General features: G+C 41.3%; 1 protein-coding gene across 3 annotated transcripts in view; it reads right to left on the reverse strand.

Annotated features, from left to right (window-relative positions):
- STAM (signal transducing adaptor molecule) overlaps nucleotides 1–15,296 on the reverse strand; it is a 36,216-nt gene that overhangs the window by 17,771 nt on the left and 3,149 nt on the right. The window contains exons 1-2 of one of the 3 annotated variants that reach the window (XM_040547909.1): nucleotides 14,759–14,882; nucleotides 6,326–6,410 (exon numbers count right to left, since the gene is read on the reverse strand). In XM_040547909.1, the coding sequence (XP_040403843.1) occupies nucleotides 6,326–6,393 (68 nt within the window). In that variant the 5' untranslated portion in view covers nucleotides 6,394–6,410; nucleotides 14,759–14,882. Of the gene's footprint in view, nucleotides 1–6,325; nucleotides 6,411–10,543; nucleotides 10,680–14,758; nucleotides 14,883–15,296 lie in introns of those variants that run through there. The other 2 variants (XM_040547907.1, XM_040547906.1) reach the window with 2 other exon arrangements.

The raw sequence follows: 15,296 nt of genomic DNA on the forward strand, positions 1-15,296 counted from the left end.
TTTTCTCCCTCATTTAACATCTCTCTAGTTCCCACATGCATCCATTCAAATCACAATGAAAAAACTGTGACTTTTTAAAGTTAGTTTACAATCTCTACTTATGTCAGTTTTGTAAATAAGCTAAGCCTAAGTCAGTTAGAATCTTCTCTGGAAATACATATAAAATACCGTAACTGTCAGCGTTAGTCACTAACACAAAACTTGATACGCAAAAAACCTGAAATTAAGACATAAATGTTGTAGAAGTCTCCTTCTCGGATATTCAATGTTTTAACGTCACATTATAATTTTTATTAGTAACTGAAGTTAAGCAGAGAGCAAAGTTTCCTACGTTTAACTTGTGTCATGCTCATCAATTACCATCAAGAAAAATGCTCAGTAAGCTTAGCTTCACTTTCAATACATCCCACTCCATACTTAAAAATTAGTCTGAATATTCTATTCCTTTTAGTAGATATACAATCACCTTATGCAATTAATATTTATTTAATGAATTAGGGTGATAATTTCCTCCACATACATTTCCTTAAAATCTACTGCTAATCCATGTTCCACATACATACCTAAGAATATGTGCTTACATACTGATTACCAACATGCCTTTGCTGCATTTTTTTTTTTTTTAATTACCACCACTATGCTCCTCAGAGTCCGTTTTAATCTACAGGATAACATTTATAAAGAAAATACATAGCAAAGAAACAAGTGGAAAAAAAAAGCGTTAGACATACTGCATAAAAGTTTTAAAACAGCTAAATATAGAATTCACGTTTTACCTATGTTGTCCTAGATAGACATAATGGGAAAAGGAAATTTAACAATCAATTTGCATGGGATTTTCAGACAGTTTAGTGTATTTAAATCTGTGTGTGTCTCAGTTATTTTGTCTCTGGAGATGGTAGAAGGCTGAGCAAGTGTAGGGTATAATTACCATGAGCATACAAGCATTACCTATTGAATAGTCCTAAAAAGATAGCCTTGAAATAGGCAACCGTAGGGAAACAGAAAAAGAGAAGGGTAAATTTAAAAGTAAGAGATTTTATGCTTTTTTGAGTATTTACAGCAACTTTGAGGTTTGTTTTTTTCTTGGAAGCAAAATCAGTTTTCTATTGAACTGATATCCAAGAACTAATATGAAACTCAGGTATAAGTTACACCACTGCTTGGCTATACTATATTTGGCAGTGTCTACATTTTACAGAAATGTCTCTCTCATGTTTAGTAGTACTAATTATAGAAAATGCCATCACACTGAAAGACTACATATTACTCAGTGTATACCTTCATATAACCAATTATTACTGCAAATGAAGGCTGTAAGACAAGTACTGTCCGTTACCTATTAATTATCCAAGACTTCTGCTGTGTTCATTTTACCTGAGAAAGAATACATGATAAAACTTTCAGAAATAACTGTGTTTTTAATGTATACGTTAATATATAAATAACTGCATTAATTTATGAGTAGGATATCAATGTGTTAGAACGGCAAACAAAAAGAAATCATGGACAATGGACATTAACTGCTAAGCCAGTATTTATAAAAGTAGGCTACACAGTCAGGAGCTTAGTAGTCCAGGAACAGGACCATTAGCCTAAGATGATTTTGTTACGGTAACTCCTTCTAAAAACTAATAAACTAACAGGAAACCTTCAAAATCAAATGATCTTCCATATACGTCAAGTACAATTTAAATATATATATATATATATATATATAAAAAAACACCTTTCTCATTAATTCATAAAAACTTATAAATACATCAGCAAAGATTTTTGGACTGACCACAGCCCCCATTCCCTGTTCCCCTGCACTGCTCAGGGGAAGGCGGTGGAAGAGAGTGGATGGGGGAAAGATGTTTTTAGTTTCTCACTGCTCTAGCTTGTTAGTAATAGGCAATAAATTTCTTTAATCTCCTTATGCTGAGTCTGTTCTGCCCATGATGATAATTGTTGAGTGATCTCACTGTCCTTATCTCAATCCCTGAACCCTCTCCATAAAATTTTCTACCCCAATTCCCTTTGAGGAGGAGGAGTGAGAGCGTTTGTGGTGGAGCTCAGCTACCCAGCAAGGTAAAACCACCACACCACGTGTCTCCATTTTCCTCCTTGCTCCATTAGAAACAAGCTAGTCCAAGAGCTTCCTGGTTTCTGTATGACACATATGCTGGATGACTATGGATGACTATGTAAAATGCTACTTACATTGGGTAACTTGAGGGGGGGGGAAAAATGATAGGAAGTGGTTTAGAAGACTATCCAGCAAGCAATTTTACTGTTTTCTCTTGTACAAACAGGCATGGAAACAACAAAAGGAGAATGAGCTAACCAGAACACAGACTCATTGAGGCGGTGATTAAGCCATAAGGACTCAGGACAAAGTTAAACAAGTAGCGACACAGACGAGCCATTTCTGAATGACAGGTTTTCAATATCCTAATCTCTGTCCATGAACAGACAGCACTACAACGTTTCTATTTTCTCAACCATTGCTATATTCACCCAAGCACCAATTTCATATTTTTTCATCCCCTCATTTTTATTAATTACCATTCCTAGAGAAAAACTGCAGTAGTTATAGTTTCAAACGTAAATACTAATATGTCTCATTAAGTCAAAACAAAAGGTAGAAACTTCTCAAAGCCAAATGCAAACAGACTTGGACTCAGGAACTGGTCAGCACTGAACTAAAACTCACTGAGGAAGAAAAAGAGAGCAAGCAAGACGGGTGCACCTCATGCTAAAACACATTACACGTGGCCTTTAAGTTTCCATTTCTTTCTGTTTAATGAGTAATTCCAGTGTCGTAACATTATTTTACTAAGAGCTGATAAACTATAGCTTAAGTTGTGTAAGCACCTGGATTGCAAGCCAACAATATGCAGAATGTATAATTTAAAATGCAAGTCAAACACAATCAAAGGTTTTAAAATAAGTTTTCAAAAACACATTGTTTTAATAATCTTTTTGTGTTGAAAGGCAACTTGCTCACTGAACAGTTTTGGATACTAGCAGTGTTCCTAAAAAACATAATAAAAAAATGCAATACACAACTGCAGAACTGGACAACTTACTAAAAAAATAAATATACATATATCAGAGATTAAAAAAGCTGTTTTGATTGACTCATAGTTAGACAAATTTTAGATCACTGTAAGAACCTGATACGCAAAACATGCAGAAAGTATCGAGTTAATTCCAATTAAAAAGAGGGAGCTTTGGAGGAGTTCCAACTTGCTAAAGCAGGCTTTTTTTTTTTTGGTTGAATTAAGGGAAGAAAGATAAAATCAGTAGCTATTGGTGATTTTCTGTACCCAAGGTATGACAACATAAAAACTAACAGTAACACAACTGTATGCATCCAATTAGCAATTCTGTTACTGAACTGTAACTAATTTATCTTAGGAGAAAATGAAACGTCTCTGTAGCACAACAGGTATCCAACAACTACCCTGGATGCAAATAAATTGTTAGCAGACCTAAATGGGACAATGTGCCAGATAACACTATGCAACAAGAAGTGCCACTTAATAAATAATATAATCCCTCTAGTCTATCGTGGCTTTTGGTGTAAGGTGATTTCCATCTACAATGTTGCAGGGCATGCAATTTAAAGACTAGTACAAAAGAAAATCCATAAAATACAGACTATGTAATCTAAACTTCTGCCAAGAACAGTTTGCATCAGACCAGAATTGGTGAAGAAATTAAAGCAGACACCAGTTCTGATGACCAGTATCCCTACCATAGGAACTTAAATTGCAGAAGAGTTACAAACAGTGTAGCATATCTGCCTTAAACTTAATGGGGAATGCTGCCTTGCTTTACCTTGCTGTAGCATGACATAATCCATCAAAACAAAGAAAACACACTATCAGCAAGTTTTAACAGAATCTGATGTTAAGCAACGAGTCAGCTGGCAGCTTATTACAAGCAGGGTGAGTATTACAAAGGTTAAAGTCACAGCCAGTATAAAACCACTTTTGTTTTGTTCTGTTTTTAAAATCACAACAGAAATTCCAGCTGTCATGGAGACATTTAGCTGTATGTTGCCAGAAGATTTGTCTGCACTCCCAAGCAGCTGTCTCTTGCAGCCAAACACAGTTGAGCGCTGCTCAGGGTAAGTCACTGTGAGGCTAAATCTTGCCTATGCAAAAGCTTTCACTGATGAAATAGAATACTGAAGCCTTCAATAATATTATTATTGTTACATGCTCAGCATCAACACACACACAGCAGAAATACAGTTTTACATATAGGGACTAACAGCATTATTAATAACTTACCAGCTGTTATCTTAACTGTAGCTATACCCAACAGCACAGCAGTCTCAATACACCATGCTATTTATAAACACTCCTCTAGAGACCATCTCTAATCCCAAGGAATAAGCTTATTTTCGAACCTGTCCTTTGGAACAAAAATCCCAGGTGAGAATTTGCTGTCTGACATCCTGTACTGTTTCCCACAGTCTTACAAGGCAGTCCTAGTCCTTCTCAGAGAAGCATTGCTCTAAACAGCAGCAATGGCATGGCTCTCTTTTTGATGCTATTCCTTACGTGAATTATTTCAGAGAATGCTTGGGGAGGACGTATTCAATACATGTCCAAAATCTAAATACAACACTGAATAAAAACGTGATAGATACACTGAAATATTGTCTTTAAGCTGCATTTTTTATTTGCTATCTCAACTTACATTTTAACTTTTCATGTCCAAGAAATGAGGCCATGCATAAAGTCTATGAGAAAGTTCATTAAATAATTAATGATGGAAGCATTAATGGCCCATATCAAGGTGGGTTTCATTCAATAGCACATTTTCAAAATGAACAGTTAATAAAGCCCTGATGTCATAAAATAGCTTCTCAAAACAAAGGGAAAAACACACAACCTCATTTCTGTGACAAAGAGGGGGCAGCGGATGCTTTCTATTTCGATTCTAGCAAAGCTTCTACACTGTCTCATAGTCTCCTTATCGCTCAACTGGTGAAATATTGACAGGATGGAAGGGTGATAAGGTGGCTGGAAAGCTAGCTGGACTGCTGAGATCAAAGAGCTGTCACCAGTAGTGCAAATTCCAGCTCTTGGGACCAGTACTGCTACAGGTCTTCTCTAATGACCTAGATAATGGGAGGCAGTGCACTCTCAGCAACTTTGCTGACCAGTTGGAAGAAGCAGTCAATACACTGGAGGGCTGGGCTAACTAGAGGGATCTGGACAGTAAGGAGAAATGGTCTGGAGAAATGGGCAGACCTCCTCAAATTCAACAAGAGAAAGACAAGGTGTTCCATCTGGGGTGGGCAGCACTAGCCTGCCACCAAGAAAGCAGCTCCACAGGAAAGGATTGGCAGGTCCTAGTGGGTGACAGCAGTCAGCAGTGCAGCCTGACAGAAAAGATGACCAGCCACATCCTGGGCCACAGCAGAACATCATAGCCAGCAGGCCAGGGAAGTGATCCATCCCCTCTGTTCAGCACTTGTAAGACTGCACCTGGAGTTTGCCTGGTTTGGGGTTCTCCAGCACACGGAGGATATTGACACGCTGCAGCAAGTCCAGTGGAGTGCTGCCAAGACGGTTAGAGGAGAGTCACGTACACGGAGACATGGAGATCTGGGTTCAGTTTTGAGAAGGGCAGGCTAAAAGGGGACCTTGTTGCTGTCTTCAACTCCTTAAACTGAGAACACAGAGAAGATGAAGCCAGACTCTTCTCAGAGCTGTGGTCACAGGGCAAGATGCAGCAAAAAAGTAGGAACAAGGAAAATTGCAATCAGATAGCAGGTTTATTTATTCACTTGCTTACTATGAGAGTAGTTAAATACTGAAATGGGTTGCCCATATAGGTTGTGGAAACTCTGTCCCTGGAAGCATTCAAGGCTCGGCACAGTCCAGAGCAACCTGATCTAATTAGACTTGTTTCAAGCAGGGGGGTGGACTCGATGACCTCTGGAGGTCACTTCCAAGCCAGATTATGGTTCTACAAGAAAACCCCTAATGATGTCTCCTGGATTTACACTGATACTGCTAAAACATTTCAACTTGGTTATTCTGTTACACCAATGAAAAACTGCCGTATGTAATTCCTAATTTTAACAGATCAGTTAGTATCTCCAAAGGAAGAATTGTAAATATTTGGGCAGAAAATCCCTATGTTTTCCTTTTACTTGTAGTACTTACTTACCAGAGTAGATTTCAATTAAGTTAAACTGAGTTGCTTCAAAAGTCTGTACAAGACAACAAAACTTTCATTCCTCTCATCTGAATATAAGAAAGACTGAAATAACAAAATTAAAGTCTATGAGGAGACAATTTCTAAAATCACTTACCCTGTGCGTGACTGCCCAACTTTATCACAAATGTCTAAAATGAGGCCCCAGTCCTCCGCAGTGTTCATCTCACTGGTGGCTTTCTCTGATGAAAGAAGCGCAAGTAAATCAAAATACAATTATTATTCTTGAAAAAAAAAAAAAAGATAATTTAACCCAATTGACTATAAAGATGTTACAATATTACCACTGTATACTGCTAAATGCATGACAAATTAATATATTTAATATTCATATATTAAAACTGTTATACGTAATTCTTTTTACTTTTCAAATGTTCACTTGCAGCTCTAAAGTTATATTAATAAGCAAATTAATATACATATTTTGTCCACATAATAAACATATACAAAAGTGTATCAGTTAGCAAGAGATTTACTTGGGGGGGGGAGGGGGAAGGGAGCATCTGGAAATGTTAAGTTTAATACCACACGAATACTCCAAGTATTAATTCATTGTTAGCAGAGTCGGACATAACAGCATTTACCCCACCATCAGACACTAAGCTGCTGTATCTTGCATTTGCTTCATATGTATTTTCTCCTTTCTCCTCAATAAGGAGGCTTCAACAATTCATTAATAGTCACTAAACTTCTACCTCCCTATTCTTGTCTCTGCTTTGGGTGATATATTCCACCTTCTCTTTCAGCTACAGACTGCTAAACTAAAGCTGATCTGATAGAAGCCACTGGGGCTCTTTCTTCCAAACCTTCTGAATAGGACAAGAACAGTCCCTGCTGAAAAGTTAAGAAATAAAGAGGGTAGGAGGAAACAAAGCAGAAGTAAAATAGACTAACTCCTTCCCTAGTTCTCCACCAGGAAAGCTTGGGTACACAGAGGGTAATGATAAATAAAAGTGATAAAGGAAAGGGAGCCTTACACAGGAGCTGAACGAAAGGTTATCTGAACACTGACAGATCACATCAGGGCTGGAGACACACAAGCAATTTCCATTATTCTCCACACAGGAGAAACGGGCACAGAATCATAACCTATACCTGCTTCGTCTAATATTCACCTCGATCTGTAAAACACAAAATACGCCTCAGCAATGAGTACCATCCCTCAGGGAATGTCTCAGACTACTTTGAGAGAAAGACAAAGCAAGACATCTAATCTCCAGAAATGAGAAGGAATTATTAATCCCAAAGTCGACGGCCTCTGTCTCTCTGAATGAGTTTCTCTGTCCCACAAACTGAAGTCAGATTGCAGTTATTTAGCTTCTTTAATTCAGAGCTAACATGCAGAAAAGCAAAGCTCTCTGGTTGTGTTCTCCCAAAGTATTTCTGAGGAAAAATGAAAAAACCACCATATACAAGTGACACGTAACCCATCAGTTGTACTACTTGCTGCAATGAAGACAACAATGCCACACAGCAAATTGGAACTTACTTGATGACAAAAAAAATGTCACAATCAACAAAAATAAGAAAAACCCCGAGTAGACAACACGCTAACGTATGGCACTAAGAAATACCAGCAGATCAACTGACAACTTTATTTTTCTTTCAGTCTGCTAATGTTCTAAATCACACTTAGGGCTAGCATAACTAACAGAGAAATTCTTGATTTTTAAATCTTATTCATAAAGGAGACACAATGGCAGAACCCAGTCATCAAGCAAACTAAGAATGCCAAAACATGAACACAGAGGAATGACACCGTACCCCGTTTATATCAGTGAGCACTGTTCCATTACTTGAGAATTTCAATTCTGTTTTTGAGGATACTTTATAACATACAAGTAAATGAGATACTAAATAAAGGCAAGGAGAAAGCCAGACTGCAGACAGCTGGTCAGCACAGTCCAGAGCTGCACAAAACAAACCGCGCGGAGGCAGTTTAGTTCCAGGACTCCCCTGCTGAAGTTCGTTGCCAGTTTTGCTGGAGCTGGACCAGCTCCATTCAAAGTGTGTCTACACAGCGCCCTGCAGAGCCCTAACTTGCAGCCGGGCTTAGAGCTCACGTGCAGCCTCGCACACCACGCAGTTCACCTCTGCCTCACGCTGTGCTTCAGCTAGGGCATCCTTCAGCAGTCAGAGGGCTGAGAAATCCAATGGAACCGAAATTTGGGCCTCATACATTAATCTTCATAACAGACAGTACTTCTGGCAATAATCAAATTCTTCTTTCCTCACGACATCAGAGAGAAACAGCATGGCAAACTAAGAAGTAAAAAAAATAGACGCTTAGGGTTTTAAAATCAAAGAAACATAGAACGGTTTAGGTTAGAAGGGACCTCAAAGATCACCCAGTTCCAATGCCCTGCAATGGGCAGGGATGCCACCCACTAGGTCAGGTTGGCCAAGGCCTCATCCAGCCTGGCCTTGGACACCTCCAGGGATGGGGCATCCACAGCTTCTCTGGGCAGCCTGTGCCACTGCCTCACCACCCTCTGAGTGAAGAATTTCCTCCTTCTATCTAACCTAAATCTACCCTCTTTTACTTTAAAACCACTACTCCTTGTCCTACCCCTACACTCCCTGACAAAGAGTCCCTCCCCAGCTTTCCTGTAGGCCCCCTCTAGGTACTGGAAGGCTGCAATGAGGTCTCCCCAGAGCCTTCCCTTCTCCAGGTTGAACATCCCCAGCTCCCTCAACCTGTTTTCATAGGAGAGGTGCTCCAGCCTCTTGATCAACGTTGTGGCGTTCTCTGGACTCATTCTAACAGGTCCATGTCCACTTGTGCTGGGGGCAGCCTCAGGGCTGCTCCCAATCCATTCTACACCCAGCCAGTATTTGTGCTTGGAATTGCCCCAGCCCTGTTGCAGGACCTTGCACTTGGCCTTGTTGAACCTCATGAGGTTTGCCCAGGCCCCTTCCCTCCAGCATGTCAACCACACCACACAGATCGGTGTCATCAGCAAACTTGCAGAAGATGCACTCCCACTGTCCGTGTCACTGGCAAAGCTGCTGAACAGCGCCAGTCCCACTACCAACCCCTGGGGAACACCACTGGTCACTGATCTCCACCTGGACACTGAGCCATTGACCGTAACTCTTTGAGTGCAACCACCCAGCCAATTCCTTGCCCTTGTGGTCCATCCATCAAGTCCATGTCTCTCCAATTCATAGACAAGGATATCATGGGGGACAGCATCACATGCTTTGCACAAGTCCAGGTAGATAACATCAGTTGCCCTTCCCCTATCCACCAGTGCTGTAACCCCATCGTAGAAGGCCACCAGATCTGTCAGGCATGATCTGCCCTTAGTGAAGCCACGTTGGCTGTCACCAATCACCTCCTTATGTTCCATGTGCCTCAGCAGAGCTTCCAGGAGGATCTGCTGCATGATCTTGCCAGGCACAGAGGTGTGGCTGACTGGCCTGGAGTTCCCCAGGTCCTATTTTTTTCCCTTTTTAGAAATGTGGATTATGCTTCTCCTCTTCCAGTCAGCAGGAACTTCACCAGACTGCGCTGACTTCTCAAATACGATGGACAGTGTCTTAACAGCTACATCCACCAGTTCCTTTAAGACCTACAGATGTATCTCATCAGGTCCCACAGACCTGTGCACCTTCAGGTCAAATATCACCAAAATATCACCAAACCATGTTTTATGCCAACTTAAATAGCTTGGCTAAAACTAGAGATAAGATGGTGATTAATGAAATCCCTAATCCATACCAACCTCACCAATTACAACCTTCATTTTAATTCTCAAATGGAACATTTTGCAGCTTTACCCATGAATACAATTACAAGTATTCTACCACAGCTACATTTCTTCTTAAAAGTTGAACCTAGTCCTGTCTTAAAACTGCCATTTGCTTGTAACACCTCCCCACCTTCTGCTGTTAGAAGGACACCTCCTCCATCACCAAACATTAAGTAGTTTCTTACCGTATTTCACTCTGAAACCCGGTTTCACTGTATGCTCTCTGTCTTCTCTAGCAATAAGCATCTATTACTTCCCTTAGATAAAAATCAATCGTAAGACATGAGCAAAGTTTTCTGCCTCTAAAGGTTCAGTTAAATTCTGACTCCAAGGAGGGCAGTTAAAAGCTAATGGCACAGCGTGAACGCTAGCAGTACAGTAGCTGACACGGACTGGCCACAAAAAAGGCCAGTGCCTCTGTCAGAGCGTCAGCAAGCAACTCTCACCTTTCACCACGCTGGCAGCAGGAGCAACAGAGACGCTTTGACGAAATTGGTATGTTGCATCAGTGTTTTGTAGACAAAATTACAACTTAGGGCTACTTAAGTTAAATTACTTACATTATCATCACTTAAAATCCATGAACACTCTCTCCTCCAACATGAGGCATGCATCTGCAGCCAAAAAATCCTTCACGTTCGTTCAGCATTTCCTTACTCCAACTAACGGCTGGCACCCCACCCGTCTTCAGGTACAGCTGGCACGCCACTATCTTAGCACCAAAACAGACTCTGATGGGGAGGTAAAAACACAGATTTGGACTTCAAGTCTTAGGGTAGCTTACCACAGGAGACAAGAAGATAACCTCAAGTTAAACTTTGAAATGTTCTTCATCCTCCATCTCTGATCAAAAATAATTCTGTCATGGTAATATTAACGTTTACCTCCGACCCCCGGCCTGCAGCTCATCACTGCTACAAAATCTTACCGGGCTTGCTGAGCACCAACAGGAGATCAGAGAACATTTCAGGCTTTACTGAAACAACTTTTAAAGACAGCACTGGCTCCTTCACAAAATCAGTGTTCTTTAAGACTTATTAATGCTATTTCAAATGCAAAGGAAAACAGAACTACATGACATAGAGGCATACCGTACCAGACTTTGTCTCTAGTTTTCCAGAACAGCTCTCTCCCACAAAGTTGTCTCACTAATGAAGTAAATGCTCACGGTTTTTTTTTTTTTCCTAGCATAAGCAAGGCCTACAAATTAATGTACCGACTTCAACCTCCGCAACACTGTACCATCTTATGTTGCCTCAGATTTTAATTGTTAGTTTCTAAATTTTACTGCATTGCTTTCTTTCTTTGTTCTCAACTTTCACCTCTAAAAAGTGGCAAAAGTTGTTGTTTCAGAGGAAACGGATACGTAGACCTATGGCTTCTTTGGACAACAATAACTAAAATTCTGCATAATACAAGAATGCCTTTCTAGATAGCTTCTAATAAAACACAAGAAACACATACAAAAGTAACATATCACATTTTTTAGCCAGTTGGAAAGACACAGAGTGTGAAATCAGGGATGTTCTCCCTTTACATTTCCTCTGTACTCATACAACCTATCACACCAAGTAAAACCAATTCCATCTTGCCCCAAATTTAGTCTCTAATATACAACATACCTAAAGAAAGAGATGCCTAGGAAAACACAGAAAAGACTAAGGTAAGCATTAGTTGTACTTCCCTACAACACACCTTGAAAGAACCCCCCAGAAAGGTGACAGGATTGCTGAAGTGCATCTACACCAACGCACACAGCACGGGCAACAACCTGGGGGAGCTGGAAGCCGCTGTGCAGCAGGAAAACGACGACAGCTCCATCACCAACACATGGTGGGACAGCTCGCACAGCTGGAGCACGGCAATGGGAGGCTACAAACTCTTCAGAAGGGACAGGCTAAGAAGGAGAGGTGGGGGGTGGCCCTGTGTGTTAGGGAGCGTTTGGATTGACTAGAGCTTAGTAATGGCAACAACAAGGTTGAGTGTTTATGGGTAAGAATCAGGGAGAAGGCCAACGAGGCAGATGTCCTGGTGGGAGTCTGCTATAGACCACCCAACCAGGCTGAAGAGGCAGACAAAATATTCCGGAAGCAGCTGGGAGAAGTCTTGCAATCACTAGCCCTTGTTCTCGTGGGGGACTTCAACTTACCAGATGCCTGCTGGAAATACAACACAGCAGAGAGGAAATGGTCTAGGAGGTTTCTGGAGCATGTGGAAGACAACTTCCTGACACAGCTGGTGAGAGAGCCAACGAGGGATGGTGCCCAGCTGGGCCTTTTGCTTGTAAATGACAACATGGGCTAGCGATTGTGAGAGTTCTCCCAGCTGCTGATAGAATATTTCATCTGCAATTCGTCAGCAGTCCAGGCTATCAGGGAGGTCCCAGTCAACTGGTGGCTAGCAAATGTGACACCCATATACAAGAAGAGCTGGAAGGAGGACCCAGGGAACTACAGGCCTGTCAGTCTGACCTCGGTGCTGGGGAAGCTCATGGAGCAGATTATCTTGAGTGCCATCACGCAACACTTGCAGGACAACCAGGTGATCAGGCCCAGTCATCACGGGTTTATGAAAGGCGGGTCCTGCTTGACAAACTTGACAAGGAACCTGTCCTTCTACGACAAGGTGGCATGCTTAGTGGATGAGGGAAAAGCTGTGGATGTTCCCTACCTACACTACAGCAAGGCTTTTGACAGAAAAGAACCTGAAGGTATTAGTCAACAGCCAGCTGAATATGAGCCAGCAATGTGCCCAGCATCCTGGCTTGTATCAGAAATAGCGTGGCCAGCAGGACCAGGGAGGTGATCGTCACCCTGTACTCGGCTCTGGTGAGGCCGCTCCTCGAGTGCTGTGTTCAGTTTTGGGCCCCTCGCTACAAGAAGGACATCGAGGTGCTGAAGCATATCCAGAGAAGAGCTACACAGCTGGTGAAGGGCCTGGAGCACAAGTCCTGTGAGGAGTGGTTGAGGGAATTGGGGTTATTTAACCTGGAAAAAAGGAGGCTCAGGGGAGATCTTATGGCTCTCTACAACTGCCGCAAAGGAGGTTGTAACAGGGCAGGGGTCGGTCTCTTCTTCCAAGCAACTGTTGATAGGACAAGAGGAAATGGACTCAAGTTGTGCCATGCGAGGTTTAGGCTGGATATGAGGAAACATTTCTTCACTGAGAAGTTGATGAGGCATTGGAGCAGGCTGCCCCGTGAGGCTGTTGAGTCACCATCCCTGGAATTATTCAGAAGACATGTAGGTGTGGTGCTTAGGGACATGGTTTAGTGGCAGTCTTGGCAGTGCAAGGTTGGACTTGACAATCCTGGAGGTCTTTTCCAACCCGAGCGATTTTACGATTGTATGATCTCACCGTGTCTGAGGCAGCCTCATCAACACAGACACCACTCAGCTCAGTGAGCTGTACAGAACGCAGACCGAAGGATTAAAGTTCTGGTAGGAATGCTGAAAACAACAGTAAGACAAGCTGGGAAAAAGTAGAGATTTTATGGCAAACTGTAACAAATCCTCAGAACTTAAACAACCTTTCACCCAGAACTACCACAACAGAGCAGGAAGGTGAGCACATCAGAGAGATATGATAATGATGGTGATGACTCCATAAACAGGGTGCATCACAGGGAAGTAACACAAACAAATGGCGCCAGGATCTATTTGCAGAGCCCCACAAATCAAGCCATAGTAGAAGTGGCATTTCAGAAAGATCAGCAAGAGACATTACTATCCACATCAAACATATAGTGTTATTTTTACCAGCTAGAGGAACAGATCTTACATGCTGGAGAACTACTTTGATTATTTTGCATGTTGATGTCATAATGTATGTTGCCACGGCTGAAATGAGGGGAAGCACTTAAAGTGACAGCTCTTCCCTGGGAGGAAAGTAAAAGAATTGCCAGTAAAGTACAGCTACAAAAACTCCTTTGCCTAGGGAATGTGAGTTGTCGGCTTCAAATTTGCCTAGCTCAACTCAGAGTCTGGTGATTCATTTGCAAAAAGTGTGATACTAAAGAAAAATTTTTTGGCTATTCTACAGAAGAAATATTTATTTCACTCATCTGGATCCTGTCAACATTGCCATTTTTCATTGAGAATGTACACCAAAGTGAGATATCCTTGTTCTTCAGAAACATTTATAAATAACTGGAAAGGGGCTGGCTACACCCCCTTTCCCACACGTTTTCTGCTCAGCTCACAGTTAACATCCTTCTCCCTAAAACAATGCTGAGAAAAGCAGTAGGCCACCTTGAGCGGAACAAGTGCCAGTCTCGTGACAATCTGAACCACTCCTTGGAAGTCATCCCTCCTTGCAGCCAGAGGTAAGTTACCTCACTCTGCATTCTCCAGAATTCTTCAGGGTCAAGAGTCTCCTCGGTGACGATTTGCCCTCCTTTTGGCAAACAGAGAAAAGCCCAGCTCGCAGAAACGCGCAGTTGGGTGGTTTTGAAGACGCTGACTACCAAATGGGATAAATCTAAAGACTAACCAGTTTAAAGAGCAAGGGTATTTTATTATGAGAAATTACACAATGCGACTCGAGGTCAAAGCATTTCTTACACCCTAATGCGTCAAACTGTATGCTGTGGTACCTTAACATACTTACTTACTGTACCTACATATGACTGTGAGTACAGTCATACGTAATCCATGCATATTATTACATTTCTAAAAGAGCTGTAATAATAAAGTGGTCGATAAATGCCGTAGTTGATGAAAGTGTGGGAAAAACAAATACATCAGGTTGATAGTTTTTCTACATTACCAACCTACCTGCTTAATTTCCTATTAGTGTAAATATTAAGCCTGAATCTTTCCTTTGTTCCCACTCCTGTGATGCCTCAACCCAGTACACCAGCTACAACGAGAACAAGACTAACATGCAAAGCAAATGCAGGACGTGCCTTCATCCCTTCCTGTGGGTAAGGGAGAAAAATCATCCAAAAGAGTTAACGTCATTTGGCATTCTGGACATTGCTGGATGACAGATCAACTCTGAAAAGTTTTTATTTGAATTCCTTTCAAAATTAAAAGTAAACATCTCCCCTTAAAATTGTGTGATTTTTTAATAACTCATACCAGAATTTGTATTTATTATAACCTATACTACTTAAATATATTTCTGAAATTGTAAGTTTACGCCACAGAATAAAAAGCTCTTCCAATTCTCTGCTTACAGCATAGATTAAGTTTACAACACTTAATACCAAGTTAGAATTAAGCATGCACAGCACTGAGTCCAGCGTTACCGACTGTATTCTCGAGACAGCATCTAAATAACACTTGAGAACTGCTTCAACAGTAAGTTCTT

This window comes from Cygnus olor, chromosome 2, assembly GCF_009769625.2.
Source record: "Cygnus olor isolate bCygOlo1 chromosome 2, bCygOlo1.pri.v2, whole genome shotgun sequence".
NCBI lineage: Eukaryota > Metazoa > Chordata > Aves > Anseriformes > Anatidae > Cygnus > Cygnus olor.